Here is a 17,288-nt window from a genome sequence, read left to right as displayed (position 1 = left end):
ATAAAGTCTCTCAAATACTGTAAATGCTTATCTGTACAACTCTGCACACATATCTTAGATATTCTTCATGAGACACTTCCAAAGAATGGATACGTGCACATCTATGATATTAAGGCAACAAAATATCTTTCACCTGATAGTCAAACTGGTTCACTGGCCCCACTGCAAAATTATCGGGTGGTCCACCAAAGTTGTGATTGTTCTGGTTAAATATATGCCTGTTGTCAGGGGCAAATTCCCCACTGTCCTGACTGTTGCTGTCTTCAGAAGGAGGAACAATGTCCATTGGGCCTGGTGTTGGTGGCATCCATGGCTGATCTGGAGGGGGATGTGGGGGCTGCTGATGCATTCCCCATTCTATTTAGGATTCAGGCATAAAAACATTCAACAGGGGGTTATAATAAAATCAATACAGAATTTTAACATCTCAAAAAAGCTACATTTTTCAGTAAAGAAACAATAAAAACAACTTATGACTTTTTGGTCAAATTCTTTCTATATTAATCTTAAAAATGAGCAAAGAACTAATAAATTGCCTAAGTTCAAATAAGTTAATTCCATTCTAATTTACATCCTAAGTCAATAAAATCCAAATGCTCAAAATTAACTTTAATGAATAGAACACAATCCAAAGTAACTTTTGTTGAATCTATTTTGTTCAATAATGACACCATAAAAATTACTTAATATATAATTTCTTTCTTCCATGAACACATTGATCCTCACAACATCCCTGTGAGGTAGGAAGAAAAAAGGTACTATTTTTGCCAATTTCAGGAGGGGGAAGGGAGGCATACAGAGGTAAATAACTTCCCCAGGGTTACAAAGAAAGCCAATAGAGTAAAACTTTGGAGGGTGGGAGAGTAATGTCAGGGTGAATCATTTATAAACTTAAAACTGGGACACCAAAACAGCTTCATACTTGGAAAAATTTGGCCTCAAGAAGATAGAAATGGACACCTCACAGTATCAAAGATTGTTATTCCTTTCAAAGTAATGTTGGAAATGCCTGTTTTCCACTCTTACAGTAATAGAAGAAATATTAATAGCAAAAGAAGGATATGGCTTCACCATCAGCATGACCAAATATAAAATTCGTCTCGTTTTCAGTGTTTATTAAAAAATAACACAACCATAGAAAACTGAATTAGCATCAAGAAATCTAAAACATAAAGAAAAAAAAACATAAAAGCTTATGGAAGATCATGACTATCTGAAAAAAAGGGAAGAAAACGGTGGGTGCCTGATAGGGGCAGAGTATGCTTGACAGACTTGTCACATGGTGACACAATTTTTCTTTAATTAGAAGCTAGACATATTTTATTCTGCCACTGCTGCTTGTGTAAAGGCCAGAGGTTGCAACAGAGAGAATGCTCTCTCCCCTAGGTGCCAAGTGAGGTTTCCAGAGTGTTCCCAGCCCCTGTCATCCTAGGAATGAAGAACCAAGAAAAAAATCAAACTGAGTGCCACAATGCTAGCAGACTGAGTACAGAATATTTTTAACCACATATATTTAAGGTCAAATAAAATTGAGACTGACATAAAATTAATCCAACTAAATAATTTACTAATGATCTTCATGTTCTTTAAAAAGTCTTAAAATCTAGATAACATAAACAAACCTGGTTGCCACATTCTGTTAAAGTTTGAATCTCCTTGAAAATTTCCATGATTGTTTGGACCAGATTCCATTGGAGACATATCTTGTCCATTTGGCATCATTCCTGGTGGTTGTTCTACAATGCTTTGCTGTCCTGAAGCTTCTCTTTGGGCAATCCAAGCTTGAGCCAATGCAGCCCAGTCAATTTGGCCTAATGTAAATTAACAAGATTTCAGCATTCAGAAGAGAAGCTAAAATAGCAGTGCATCCATTAAAATAAACATCTCAAATTACTCTGTAGTACATTTTAAATATAGAGTATTATGCCTGAAAAAATGCTTAGAAAACAGTCCGTACTTAGACCAGACCAAAAATTACTTAAAACTTTTCAGAAGAATCCACAGAAGAAGTCTTAGCCCCTTTCCAATATTATTCCAAGAAATCAACTTCCTGTATCTTTATCTTACTCAATTTAAAAAAATCAGCTCCCCTCCTTTAAAAACAAATAAGCAAATACGGTAGCATGTCCTATTCTCCATTTTAGGCATACTTTGATTACTGTAGCTATCTATCCCAGTTCCTCCTCATGGCTACCTTTCTTTAAGGCTTACTGGTGGCCCAAACACATCTCTATAATAACTTTTGCCATCCTTTACTAAAAATTTATTGTCCCTATTATTTTGGAAGTCTTCCCTTCATTATCTTCAAAGATAACAGCTTAAGGTCTAATATTACTAATAAAATAGAACATTTTTTCCCATACTTCAGTTTAGTAAAGAGTAGACATTCTCATAATGTTTTGTTGAAAGATAAAACTGGAATAACCTGGATGGTGTTAAACTTGTTCATCTGTATCTAAAACTTTCTAAATCTAGTCTGGGTGTAGTGGCAGATGCCTATAATACTAGCTACTTGGGAGACTGAGACTGGGAGGAAGTAGTTTGAGGCCATTCCTAGCAAAAAAAGTTAGGAAGACTCCACTGCAATAAACAAGTTGAGTAGGGTGGTATACAAATATTATTGTAGCTATGGGGTACAGGTAGGATGACTGAGGTCCAAGGCCAGTCCAGGATAAAAATATGAGACATTAAAAGCAGAAGAGAGCTAGGAATATGGCTCAGGCAGTGAAGTGTTGCCTAGCAAGCACAACGCTCTGAGTTCAAACCTCAGTACCACCAAAAAATAAAGAGAATTTTCTAAATCTACAACGTCATTTGGCAAACCTTGCTCTTTTATTAAGAAAGTGACTGGACAGTGACTAATACATGTATATATGCTTGTGTTATCTAAAAGAAAGAAAAAGTCAAATATCGAGAAATCTCAGCACTTGGGAGGTAAGACAGGAATAGTATGAGTTTAGTTTAGCCTGTGCTACATAGGAGGACTCTGCTCAGAAAGGAAAAGTAAGAAGAGGAGGATATGGAGGGCATATTGCAGGATTTCTCAGACAAGGCAGATTAGTGTAAGAAAATATGGATGAAACAAAATCAACTATAGTTAAGTAAATACTAAAGAAATAAATGAGGACTCTATACTCTAATATATGCTCAAAATACTTGAAAAGTTAAAAATATAGTATATCATAGTTGAATATCATGTAATTGAAAGGTCCAGAATAAAGAAGTATATGCTAGTTATACAACTTTAATGCTTTTTCTTTAGAAAAATGAGACTAAATCAGTTTAAGAGTAAAATTTTCATAGAGCTTGTTATCCTTTGAGAAAGCCAAAAAAAAATCTCACTTTTTATTATATGGTAGGGTTATTTATAAGATCACATTCTGAATACGGTGATTAAGACAATCAATTGGTTTATCAACCAAGTGATAAACCAATTCTACCCCCACACCTATCTCCTACCCATCTCCATTCCCTTCCCAGCTTCTTCCACGTTCATTTTCTTTCTTACTTGGATCTTGCTGGTGCTGAAATGACTGCATCCACTGCTGTTGGTTCAAAGGCCATTGCTGCCAAGGCTGTCCTCCTTGATCCCACATCCTTTCTTACAAATGTACTGATTTTCTATCTTCAAAAATTAAACACAGTTTAAAAAATACAGTAAGTCCTTTAATTTTCAAACCACACATATCAGAAATTATTATATGTTTTTACATAAGAATTCTAAACTGTTGGTCAATAGATTGTCACAGACAATTAGAATTTTAAAGTTAGCAATCAGGAGTACAAAATATTATGTTAACATTGATGCCACAGTTTGGTGGTAGTCTAGCTCAAAGAAGGTATATTATATATATATATATATATATATATATATATATATATATATATATATATATTTTCCTTTTCTAAAAGTACCCATATAGCACTAATAAAATTTTTTGCAAAAAAATTATAGCTAATAAGTGCAGAATGTAAAATAGAATTAGAAAACTGTCCTATTGCCCTATTTAATAATTGGGAAAAGAAAAGGTGATGAGAAATCAAAAATCCAAAGGTTGCCAAAATATCACCTTCACAGATGAAGTGGCCATTAAGAGATAGTAAGAAGTACACCGAATCACTTAATTTCCTCATCAGAAGTGTTTAATCAACCCAACTGAGCTACCAGTATTATTACAGTGTTATTATTGAGCTTCTAGTGAAATTATAAGGGGGGGAAGGATAAAAGAACATGACTATTTGGTATCAGAAGAAATAACTAGACAATGTTAGAAAGTACAAGTCTTTAAGACCTGCTTTTTTCTTTTCTTTTTTTCTTTTTGGCAGTACTGGGGTTTGAGCTTAAGGTCTCATGCTTGTTAGGCAGGCACTTATGCTCCAGTCCAAGAACGAAATAGCAACAAACAAAGGGAGGATAGTAGTCTGGTAATGTCTAGTCTGTCTAAGAGGAATCATTATAGTAGTCAACTTTTCTGTAAACAAATATGCAAACTTTTCAAACACAATTTTTAAATTCCTACAAATCTACCTTTGCAATTTACCCCAAGGTAAAATAAATTACCTTTGTCTTTCAAAACCAACTCTGATATAAAGCTCTGTTTAAGAATTAATGTCATACACGGTAATCACAGTATGTTTCTTCTTTATTTCTTTATCCCTAGGCTTAGCATACAGCCGGCATTTAATAAATGTTTACTAAATGAAACCTTCCTTCTAGACTCTTCCTTTCCTCTATCTAGAACCAAAACAAAAGCAAGCCTCAATACCGCAAATGAACAACAACTAATGAAGACAGATAAGAAGGAAGTGAAGATACCCACTCTTATTTGATAGATGGCTATTACAATTCAAACTTTTAAAGCCTCCAGCCTCTGTAGCATTCTCAGAATGTTAACACAGTTCTATCAGTGGCAATTCTTACTTCTCCACTGAAGAACACTGTAAGATACATTTCTTTATTACTCTGGTTTACTTATGAGTCTACTTGGGTTATAGTTACATGAATATGGCCTATTAAAGGGTATTAGAACATAATTAGTATAGTGTTCATTACAATGGCATTACAGATTATGTCAAAATGAGTACTCCATGTACCACAATTGAGGATAACATCTAGACCGGTTATCTTCAGTTACAAGCTAAATAGACTTCTTTTTCTAATCTTTCTTCAATGTTTGTTTCTTCTCTCCCATTTTTTTCTTGTTTCTCAATTATATCCTGAAGCTCAAGGCATCATTAGAACTTGTGAAAAGTCTACTTTCATTAAAAGTTAATAAATACATGAATAAATACACGCCAAGAAAAAAATGTCAACTGCTACTTTAACTGACCTCAGAGGCTCAACTTCTGGTTAAAACTTCGGCTGGTTAGTTTACAGCTTGACAGCATAACAGCAAGAATAGTTATGCCCTGAGGGATGAGGGTGGGAAAAAAAAGTGTTCACTCATATACTACAGACCTATAGACATTACTGTAAACATAAGACATTATTACTGTATTTATTCATAGACTGCTGTAAAAATAAATTCTGGGGATACAATCTGTAAGTGTGATCATTTCCAAATTGACTAGAAGCTCAAAGTTATTTTCTATAAATCTTTTAGCAAAGAATTGCTTTGCCATTATTAATAGAGATCAGAAAGAAAAAGTCAAAGATTTCTGACATCTTTTTAACTTTCAAACTATCTTTATCTTTTATCATTTCTCTTGTGTTTACAATATACAACACTATCAAATAATTTAGAAAAAAACGAAGAACAAATATTTGAGGTAGTTTAGAAGTAGAATGCTTGCCTAGAAAATATGAGGCTAGGCACTAGGAAAAAAAAAAAAGAGAAGTGGAAAAGATTTCATCTGGTATTAAAGTAAGGAAATAAAATTACCCATGGAATTCTGTGGAATTCTACGGAATTCTGTTTAGAAACTAACATCAGCAAAGGTATCGGTTTGTCCCTAAAATAGTCAGCAAAGACATCAGTTTGTCCTGAAATAGTATATCTTTCATCCTGCTAGCAAAAGTTTTTTTCTTTTCATCAGTAAGGATTTATTTAAGCAACAGTTCATCTTCTAACAGCATTAATTCCTCTTCTCTTCTGATTCTTGTTCCAATTTCATCTTTTATTTAATTCCTCTTGATCTCTGGAGTATTGTTTCAATATCAGCTGGTAAATACATATTCCTCCAGCAATTCCAAGGATAGTAGCAAAAAGCATTTGGGGAAGAATCAGCCTCCCAAACATGGTTGCAACACAGCCTAATACAAAGGTGGTGTTGAAAAGTTACATCTTTTTTTTTTTTTTTTTTTTGGTCATCCTGGGGCTTGAGCTCAAGGCCTGGGCACTGTCCTTGAGCTTCTTTTGCTCAAGGTTAGCGCTCTACCACTTGAGCTACAATGCCACTTCCAGCATTTTCTGTGGTACCGAGGAATCAAACCCAGGGCTTCGTGCATGCTAGACAAGCACTCTACCACTAAGTCACATTCCCAGCCCTTAAAAGTTATCTTATGTGCAGCCAATCTCTTCAGATTTGAGAGGTAAGACCAGAGAATCACAGTTCAAGGGCAGCCCAGACAAAAGTGTGAGATTCTACGACTGTAGTGGCCGCTGGGGCCCTTGGCTCAGCACTGACCCTGCCTCACCAGCCCCAAGTAGGTTACAACCCAGCTCCTTCCAGCTGCCTTCTGGGCCGCCAAAGCAGAGTTTTAGGACTGCAGCGGGACTGGCGTGTACCGTGCATGGTGCAGGAAGGTTCAAAGTTGTGGCACTAGACAGTAAGGACTGCTTTAGCAATAGTCTTCTAAAGCAGATAGATAAAAATCATTTTTTATCTTCCATAAAATACAAAAAAGTATCTTAGCCAGGCACCTTTCATCCTAGCAACTCAGGAGGCTGAGATCTAAGGATCGTGGTTCAAAGCCAGCCCAGGCAGAAAAGTCCGTGAAACTCTCACCTCCAATAAAGTACTCAGAAAAAGCCAGAAGTGGTGCTGTATCTCAAGTGGTAGAGTGCTAACCCTGAGCACAGAGGGTCAGGGACAGAGCCTAATAAGCCCCGAGTTCAAGCCCCTGGACCGGCAAAAAAAAAGAAAGAAAGAAAGAAAGAAAAGATCTTACACAAAGCAGGCACAAAATAAATACGAACAGTACCTGAGAGGTCACCAACTCCTTTTTGTTTATTTTTAAAAGGACAACGATGAGAAAGCTGTTGACTTACAAGAACCAAGCTTTGCTCTCTTTTGGCAAAGCTTCAACAGCTTATCAGAGCTGAACGCACATTTTTCCTAGCCCAAGTTGTAATAAATTTACAATGTAGACATCGATCTTTATGCTGGTGCCAGAAGGGATGCAAATAGCAAAACCGCTCTCATGAATGTATGGACTACGATAATTTCCAATACATAAATTTCCTCTTTCAGAAATCACTAAAAATAGGTTTTTCTTACTCATATCTAATGACTGTCAAGACAACTTTTTAAGTCTTATGAGCTCATTATGCCTCCCAACAACCATTCACAATGTGTGAACACAGGCAAATTACTCTCAATCCTTAATTTCACATGTAAAATGGAAGCCTAATGTCTGCCTTATAGAGTTACTGATTATTGTGAGAAACGCAGAAAGCTCCAGTTGATTAATACCAGAGCTTTCTTCCCATCACTTCTGCAACTATCAGAAAAAAAGTTTGATAATCAAGCCAACACAGTTCTTTTTTTTTTTTTTTTTTTGGGTCCGGTTGTGGGGCCTGAACTCAGGGCCTGGGCGCTGTCCCTCAGCTCTTCAGCTCAAGGCTAGCGCTCTACCACTTGAGCCACAGCGCCACTTCCGGCTTTTTTCTTTTTGCTTATGTGGTGCTGAGGAATGGAACCTAGGGCCTCAGGCATGCAAGGCAAGCGCTCTACCACTGAGCCACCTTCCCAGCCCCTCAAGCCAACACAGTTCTAATTCAACCAGAAGTTCTATTCTCCAGAAGTAATCTAAGACCTATCCAGATCACTCTATCTTTGCAATAATTCTTTAGTTGTAAGCTTGTCTTCCTGTCCTAAATTCTCTCAAAAACCACAGACTAAACTGGGAGACAGCGAGGGAAGGGGTGACATAGTACAAAAAAAAAAATGTATTCTTTGCTTGACTTATGTAACTGTAACCCCTCTGTGTACATCACCTTTATAACAACAATAAAAAAATTTAAATCATAGATTATTATTATTAAAATTGAATATGATGGCTAATACCAGTAAATCTAGCTACTTGTGAGACTGAAATCAAAATAATCAGTTTGAGGCCAGTCAGGACAAAAAAGCTCTCAAGACACCACTGAAATCAATAAAGAGCTAGGTGTGATAGTACATCCCCAAACCTCAGGTATGCAGAAAGCATACATATGAGGATCAAGGTCAGGCAAAAAAAAAAAAAAAAAAAAAAAAAGAGAGAGAGAATTAAAGCAATAGGGAATGGAGGTATAGTCTAAGTGGTACAGCACGTGCTTAGCAAGCATGAGGTCTTGAGTCCAAACCCCAGTATGCACCCCCCACACCCAAAAAAGAGCCAGGCTTGTTGTCAAATTCCTATAATCTTAGCTACTAATCAGTTCAGATAGGATTGAGTTCAAAAAAATCTGGGCTGGGAGCTGATGGCTCACGCCTGTAATCTTAGCTACGCAGGAGGCTGAGATCAAAGCCAGTCCAGGCAGGAAAGTACGTGAGACTCTTATTCCAATAACTCCCCCCCACCCCCCCACCAGCCTTGAAATGAAGAAATTAGGGATAGCACCCAGGCCCAAAGTTCAAGCCCCATGACCAAAAAACAAAAACAAAACAAAACAACAACAGCAAAAAAAAAAACCTGGGCAATTTACTTAGACAAAGCACTAACCTGAAGCATTTTTTCAATGTTTCCTGATCCTGAGCTCTTTTGCTTGGATAGAGCTCTACACTATGAGCCATAGCATCACTTCCTGGTTTTCTCATGGTTAACCAGAAGTGTGTGTCTCATGGACTTTCCTGTCCAGGCTGCTTTTGAACTGCGATCCTCGCATCTCAGCCTTCTGAGTAACTAGGATTATAGGCATAACCTGCACCCAGCCTCATTAGTATTTTCAAACTCAATTTAGGTAGTCTGCTAAGTCCTAGAATGGCAGAATCTGAGGATGAAATGGGTGTCAATAGACTGAGCAGAGTCCTGTGGCTCTCAACTTCTGTGAACCAGAAGCTGCCCAACAGTCCTCAATCATCGAACAGTAATCACTAGGAACTCTTCAGCTGATTCTAACTATCTGGTAGAAAAGCTCAATACTGTAGAAGAACTCCAAGTTGCATGGGTATTCAGGAGATGAGTATCTCAAATTCATGCCAGTAGTACCCCATGGCTCTTTAGTAACTCTTTCATAAAGAAACACTTCCGAAGGAACCCATTTAACAGAAAACATCAACAAGCACATAGAAGGCAAAGAGCTAGTCGCAGTTGTGACTGCCACAACACTAACTCATATTTAAATTCCTGGTGATTTGTATCTCAAAGCATTTTCAATGTTTATTTCAAAGCAATTTTTAATTCTGTTAGGCTTTAATTTGTTCGGTAAATTAACACTGTCAAGATCTGCAACACTAAAGACAGGAGAGATGAATTGTTGCTGTTTTGTGGGGCTTAAACTCTGGGCCTGGGCACTGTCCCTCAGCTCTTCAGCTCAAAGCTAGCACTCTACCACTTGAGCCACAGGGCCACTTCCGGTTTTCATGGACTTTCCTGCCTGGACTGACTTTGAACCTCAGATCTCAACCTCCTCAGTAGCTAGGATTACAGGCATGAGCCACCGTGCCTGGCTGAGTTATTTTTTATGTACACTCTAAATTCAAATGCTTTCTATGTCTACCATGCCCAAATGTATTCAATTTAAATCATTACTCAGAAAAATCAAAAGGTAGTTTATCATTATAGTTTCTATCAAAATTATAAATACACACTCCTCTGTGCCAGCATTTCCACTTGAGAATAAAATCAAGGATGAGGATAATCACAATATAACTAATAAAATCTGAGCAAATTTTCTATTAAGCATAAACTTTCAGTGACATTTCATTTAAAAGTTAGGTAAGGGGGCTGGGAAGGTGGCTCAGTGGTAGAGTGCTTGCCTTGCATACATGAGGCCCTGGGTTCGATTCCTCAGCACCACATAAGCAGAAAAACTGGAAGTGGAACTATGGCTCAAGTGGTAAGAGTACTAGCCTTGAGCTGAAGAGCTGAGGGACAGCGCCCAGGCCCAGAGTTCAGGCCCCACAACCGACAAAAAAAAAAAAAAAAAAAAGTTAGGTAAATTACAGTTAAGTGAAAAAGTTAAGTAAATTCCTGAATTACAAAATACCCCTTACCTAAAACCTTAAAAGTGGTCAATTCTAAGAAGGAAAAACCAGGACCAGGGAACTGTGATTTTGAAAAATATCCTTTGGATTTGTTTAAAGTATATTTTTAGAAATACGTAAATTTTAAAAGATAAGAGAAATAAAGGGAAACCAGTAACTATACTCTACTAGTATAGGGAGTAAAAATTACATGAAAGTAATGCATTGTGGGCTGGGAAAGTGACTCAGTGGCAGAGTGCTTGCTTTGCATGCATGAGGCCCTGGGTTCAATTCGTCAGCACCACATAAGCAGAAAAAAAAAGGCGGAAGTGATGCTGTGGCTCAAGTGGTAGAGCGCTAGCCTTGAGCTGAAGAGCTGAGGGACAGCACCCAGGCCCAGAGTTCAAGCCCCACAACGGGGGAAAAAAAAAAAAAGTAATGCAATTGTGAGACATGGCATGAATTAGCTAACCTTTGTTTCACTGTTTTGTAAGATTTAGTGTAAATCTTAATATTCTAGTTGAAAGTAAGTACCTCTGGTCATGAAAATTAACTTCAATTATGCTAAAGTTTGCAAAAAATATTTTAGGCAAAGACTTTATAAATTATAATTATTGAAATATTTAATACTGGCACTACACTTTATTGTTTCGTTAAATATTCTTTAAAAAAATTATCTGGCAAGGCTCACTCCTAGTACTCAGGAGGCTGAGATCTGAGGATCACGGTTCAAAGCCAGCCTGGGCAGGAAAGTCCATGAGACTCTTATTTCCAATTAACCACCAGAAAACCAGAAGTGGCACTGTGGCTCAAATGGTAAAGTGTTCCCCTTGAACTGAAGAGCTGAAGGACAGTACCCAGGCCCAAAGTTCAAGCCCAATGACCAACCAAAAACAAAACAACAACAACAAAAAATTATGTGATGTCAAGGATTTAGAAGCCCTATTCTTTCCATCTCTATTTTCACTGCAAAATATTCAATATTAACAAATTTACATGCAGCATCTGGAAAACAGATTTTGAATACAGACACACTACACAGCAATCAAAAGATAGTTTTGAAACAAGTCCCTGACAATTGTTTTTGGTAATTAACACAGACTCCTTACTTGGGACCATAAGTTAACTAAAAGGAAATAAAAAGTTGGCATTTCAGCCTCTTCCATTTCATATCCAGGTCCTCTGTACTGAGCCATTCTTTTCTAATGTCATTTTATAGATATTGTGGAAGCCAGGAAGGAGTGGACAGGAGACAGAACCACCTGCCCAGCATCACTGACAAGGTTCCTATGGTTTGGACCTACGTCTGAAACTCGAGTTTCACCTCTTCCTCATCTTTAGGAAATTGGCCCAGGATCCCCTTAGGGATACCAAAATCTACAGATGCTCAAGTTCCTTATACATAAAGTGGAACAGTGTTTGCAAATAACATACACACTTCTTCCCATATACTTTAAATTATCTCTAGGTTACTCAAAATACTGAATACAATGTAATTTATATATAAGCAGATGGTGTTGGTATTGTTTAAAGACATATATTCAAGCCAGGCGCTAGTGGGTCACACCTGTTATCCTAGCTATTCAGGAGGATGAGATCTGAGGATTGCAGTTTGAAGCTAGCCCAGGCAGAAAAGTTCCTGTGAGACTTTTTTTTTGTCAGTCATGGGGCTTGAACTCTAGGCCAGGGTGCTGTCCCTGAGCTCTTAAGCACAAGGTGAGTGGGTGCTCTACCACTTGAGCCACAGTGCCACTTCCAGTTTTCTGGTGGTTCACTAGGGGTAAGAGTCTCATGGGGGCTGGGGGTTTAGCACAGCAGAAGGGCGCCCACCCGGCGCGCGCATGACCCTGGGTTCGGTCCTCAGCCCTGGAAAAAAAAAAGCTACAAAATTATGGACTTTCCTGCCCAGGCTGGCTTTGAACTGTGCCCCTCAGATCTCAGACTCCTGAGTAGCTAGGATTACATGTGTGAGCAATGGGTGCCAGCCCTGTCAGACTCTTATCTCCAATTAACCATTTAAAAACTGGAATTGGCACTATGACTCAAAGTGGTAGAGTGCTAGCCTTGAATGAAAAGAGCTCAGGGACAGTGTCAAGGCCCTGAGTTCAAACCCCATAACTGACAAAAAAAAAAAAAACCACTATTTATTCAGTGTAGATGGACTTCCCCCCGCAACCCTGTATTTCTGATCTTCAGGTGACTGACTCCAAAGATGTAGAACCTACTGACAGGGTGGAAAATTGTATTTTTAAATTTATTGTGTCTTTTTAATTTTTTTCTTGAGGTACTAAAGATCCAGTCCAGAATATCAAGCATGCTAGGCAAGCACTCTACCACCAAGCTACACCTTCAGCCCTACTATGGTTTAATGAATACTATAACCTGATACCATTAAAAATGATAATGAAGCACTGGTTTAATAATGATTTGGAAAATACTGTTACTGCTAAAGGTAAGTGCTCATTACACTTCTGCATTGTTAAATTTTTTCCCCTAAGTTAAAGACACAGTAGTCTTGAGTTCTTATGGTTGTTTTGACTCAAAGAAGAATCTTAAGAGCAAAGTAAGTTATTTGAATTATCCGTACTACATAGTCCATGTGGTTAAATATTTTAATCATCTGTTAAAATATGCTATCCAGTCAATATATTAATATTTAATCATGCAAATGGCATTTTAATACTGCTACTATGGTGAACATGGTGGAACACATCTGTAATCCTAGCACTTGGGAGACAAGGCTGGAGGGCGGTGTGTTTGAGATCAGCCTGAGCTACCTAGTAAGTTCAAGGTCAGTCTACACTGTATAGTGAAACCTTGTCTCAAAAACAAACAAGAGACAAGAGTATGAGCTCATGGGGTCAAGTGATAGAACACCGGTCTATTCATGCATTCAAGCCCTAGCACCACCAAAAATTAATAATAGTAATAAGTATCAAATACAAAATCAAAGATATAGAAACATAGGTGGATGCCAGTGGCTTACAATTTTATCTAACTACTCAGGACACCAAGTGAGACCTGAAGGATTGTGGTTCCAAGCCACCTTGGTTACTAAGTCTGAGAAACTGTATTCCCAACTAACCAACAAACAAGCTGGACTGGAGGCTGGGCTCAAGTGGCAGGTCACTAGCCATGAGCAAAAAAGCCAAGAGAGTATTCAAGGCCCTGAGTTCAAGCACTGGTATTGTCAAACACTCCTCACCCTCCCCAAAAAGAGCCACACAAAAACACATATTCTTTGAGCATATGGTAAAACAGTTCCTATCAAACACAACTCTGCTAAGTTAAAAAATAATTATTTTTATCCCTGCCACAATACGTTATGACTAACTTCTAAGTCACAAAGAATTTATTTGTTCAGTGACAAACAAATGGAAGATAGATAATGATTAATTTTGTAATGATTAATTTTGTAATCATTTGGAATACTGTGGATTTTTTTGGCTACCTGCTTGATTTCATGTGCATTTATGTTCATTTGAAATATTTTGAGCTTATAGCTCCAACTGACTAGTTGGTTATAAATACCCCTGAAAATATTGATGATCAAAAACATTAATAGAGAGAAGGCCTACAACACCCTGGTAAGAACAAGCACACCTAGGCACCTAGAAGGTTCTAGTACCATTCTAAAATAGAATATGGGCTCTCCAAAGAAACAGATTCTAGTACTGAAGGAAGAATACTAAAATATAAGCATGAACCATCTTTTAGTGCTAGCAAATAAGAAAATAAGAATGTAACATGATTTAAAATACAATGGAATGGCTGGGAATGTGGCTTAGTGGTAGAGTGCTTGCCTAGCATGAATAAAGCCCTGGGTTCAATTCCTCAGTACCACATAAACAGAAAAAGCCAAAAGTGGTGCTGTGGCTAAAGTGATAGAATGCCTGCCTTGAGCAAACGAAGCTCAGGGACAGTGCCCAGGCCCTGAGTTCAAGCCCCAGCACTGGCCAAAAAAAAAAAGGAACATGTAAAAGGGGAACAGTAGAAAGAAATTATGTCAATGGTTCAAACTGGAACAATCTGAGTAACAAAATGTCATACTGGAGGGGCTGGGAAGGTGGCTCAGTGGTACAGTGCTTGCCTTGCATACATGAGGCCCTGGGTTCGATTCCTCAGCACCACATAAGCAGAAAAAGCTGGAAGTGGTGCTGTGGCTCAAGTGGTAGAGCACTAGCCTTGAGCTGAAGAGCTGAGAGACAGTGCCCAGGCCCAGAGTTCAGGCATCATGACTGGCAAAAAAAAAAGTCGTACTGGATTATAACACAAATTATGAAACAAATATTCCTAAGTTCATACTGATATAAATAATAAAGTAAATTAACAAATTTGAGGGATACATCTCTCATGAAGATTTCTAAATAAATTATAAAAATACCAAAGGGAGAGCTTAATTCCCCATTCTTTCTGAGATAAAAAGCAATTGCTTTCCAAAGAAAATAGAATGAAAGGGAGAATGGATATGTTTCTTAGCAGAGAAACTTGACAAACACTCTGAGGAGCCATTAGTCATTATCAGCAAGTGAAGTCATATTGAATGCATACATTTTGACAATGAGATGAGATGAGAAGAGAACCTTACCTCTGATTGTTCTCCCTCAAATCCATAACACTATTTCAATCAGGAGGAAACTATCTGACAAATTCCAACAGAAGAGGATCCTGACAGACATTCTCCAAAAAGGCCAAGTCACTTTAAGTTAGCAAGGGCTGCCATAGTAACACACCACAGACTAACTGGCCAAACAACAGAAATTTATTTCCTCATAGGTCTGAGGCTGGAGATTCACAAACAGGTGGGTTTCATTCTCTTTTCTTGTAAGGACAACATTCATGCTGAATTAGTCCACCAAAATAATTTCATTCTACCTCTGTAAAGACCCTTCCTCAAAATATACTCAGATTTCTGAGGTAGAGGTTAGAACTTGAGAGAAGGGAAGGAGGGCCTATTCAGGACACAAAAACAAGAAAGCCTACGAAACTGTCTTGGCAAAAGGAGCCTAAAGCATATGACGACTAAATGTCATGTGTTATCCTAGACAGCATCCTCACAGAGAAAAAGAACTTTTTGAAAAATTAAATAAGAATTATCAGCAATAATTTATCAATACTGATCCGTTAATGTAATCAACGTCCCATACTAATACAGTCATTGGGGAGGAAAAAAAAAAAACCTAAGTGGTGTGATTTGTTCCTGTGTATGCTCAATTTTTCTGTAAGCTAGAAAAAAAACGGTTCTAAAATATAAAGGTGGGCTGGAAGATGGCTCAGTGGTAGAGCACTTGCCTTGCATGCATGAGGCCCTGGGTTCGATTCCTCAGCACCACATAAGCAAATAAAAAAATGCCGGAAGTGGCGCTGGGGCTCAAGTGGAAGAGCGCTAGCCTTGAGCTGAAGAGCTGAGGGACAGTGCCCAGGCCCAGAGTTCAGGCCCCACGACTGGACCCCCCCCCAAAAAAAAAATTACACACACACACACAGGCTATTGGTAATCTAAAAAGCATCAACTTCTCAAGAACATCTTAAAAGAATTTATTTACTATTAGTCTCCCTGTAGCATGCTCTGGACGCTTCACAAAAGAATTTCACAGTAAAAAGTAAAAAAAGTTTAAAAATTAAAAAAAAAAAATCCTGAGCGTCCGTGGTGGTTTTTGCCTTGTGGCAGTGAAGTGAGAAATTCCAAGCTCGTTTAGTTGAATGTGGAGCCAAGGAGAAAAAAAAAAAAAAAGGATTTCCGAGGGATTGGGGATCCGAGAAGATAAATTTAAAAGTGTACGTCCCCAACCATCATCAAAATCGGTCTGGTTAGTGCTCAGTGGGTTTAGGTAACACAACACAACTTATCCACCACAGGGCAAAGCAAGTGAACATTTCACAGGCGACTTTATTTCCTCCGTGACGGCTGACACGTAATAGCCATCACGGTGTAAGAATACAAGAAAAACAAATAGGGAACCTCATTCATTCAAACAGAACGCAGGCACCCCTGGCCGCGCCTGCGCAGTCGGAGACCCAGGGGGTGAGAGCTCCGGGCCCCGGTCCCGGCCCCCGCCCCCTCCGGCCTGCGGCGCCCCCTCCCCACTAGACCTCCCACTGCGCACGCGCAGTACTTAACGGCCGGCCCGGAGCCCAACAATTAGCCCATCTCCTCCTAGGACTCCTTTCATGGGGAGGGGCCGTGAATTCTCTCTTGTACGGACATTTCCTTTCACCGAGGGCCGCGATCTGCTCAACCAAGGCAGGCAGACGCCGCTGCGTGAGAAGAAGTCCAGCGGTCGCGCCAGGCAGTGTACGCATCCCGGTTAAGCCCCGCTGCCATCCCTCCGGAACCGAGAGGGCCGTAATAGTGCGGCGGGCCCCCACGCCTCAGTGTTGTCTTCATCACTTACCCACTCTCGTTCCGGAACACCACCGTCGCCACCGTTCCTGGGGTACCTTCCCAACCCTTTCGATGCTTCCACTTCTTCACGAACAAGACAAGATGGCGCCGGATGGGTCTCACCCGGAAGTGAATGGTAATAACATCCGCCCGGTCTCTGAAGCCATACCAGCTCTCCTCCGGGCTTCTGCGCACGTGACTGCGGCTTGACGCGCCTCCGCGCCATGTTTGTTCCGGGCAATCCCCACCGCCGCTTTTGCCAGTGGATGGTCTTGTCAAGTACAGGTTATTATGGTCGTTAAAATTGTGTTGTTGTGGTTGAACTCAGGGCTCACATCACGGGAGCCGCGCCTCCTTTTGCGTTAGTTGCGTGTCAGATGGGGTCGCCTGCGGGGTGTTGTCCGGGACCGGCCTCTGATGGCCATCTTCTCCCCGGAGTCTGCATCCCCGACCTACCGGAGCGTTTGCCCGGCTCGGTCGCGGTTTCGCTTGCGGGGTGTGAGGCGCCGGCCTGGCGCTGCGGGTCTCCACGCCCGGCCCCCGTGAAGTGCTCTTGCTGAACCGGCGGCTC

At 39.5% G+C, this 17,288-nt stretch overlaps 1 protein-coding gene and 1 pseudogene across 7 annotated transcripts in view; both read right to left on the bottom strand.

The window, feature by feature from the left end:
* The window catches only part of Pnisr (PNN interacting serine and arginine rich protein), a 30,556-nt gene extending 13,716 nt beyond the window's left edge, over positions 1–16,840 (bottom strand). For 2 of the 7 annotated variants that reach the window (XM_042679591.1, XM_042679585.1), the window contains exons 1-5: positions 16,728–16,840; positions 5,331–5,409; positions 3,509–3,625; positions 1,623–1,811; positions 134–357 (exon numbers count right to left, since the gene is read on the bottom strand). In XM_042679591.1, the coding sequence (XP_042535525.1) occupies positions 134–357; positions 1,623–1,811; positions 3,509–3,596 (501 nt within the window). In that variant the 5' untranslated portion in view covers positions 3,597–3,625; positions 5,331–5,409; positions 16,728–16,840. The other 5 variants (XM_042679587.1, XM_042679589.1, XM_042679592.1 and 2 more) reach the window with 5 other exon arrangements.
* LOC122107770 lies at positions 6,004–6,568 on the bottom strand (annotated as a pseudogene).
* Positions 16,841–17,288: the final 448 nt, after the last annotated feature.

Source organism: Dipodomys spectabilis, unplaced genomic scaffold, assembly GCF_019054845.1.
Source record: "Dipodomys spectabilis isolate Male_0828 unplaced genomic scaffold, ASM1905484v1 ptg000053l, whole genome shotgun sequence".
Classification (NCBI taxonomy): Eukaryota; Metazoa; Chordata; class Mammalia; order Rodentia; family Heteromyidae; genus Dipodomys; species Dipodomys spectabilis.
This window is presented reverse-complemented; position numbering and strand designations above follow the sequence as displayed.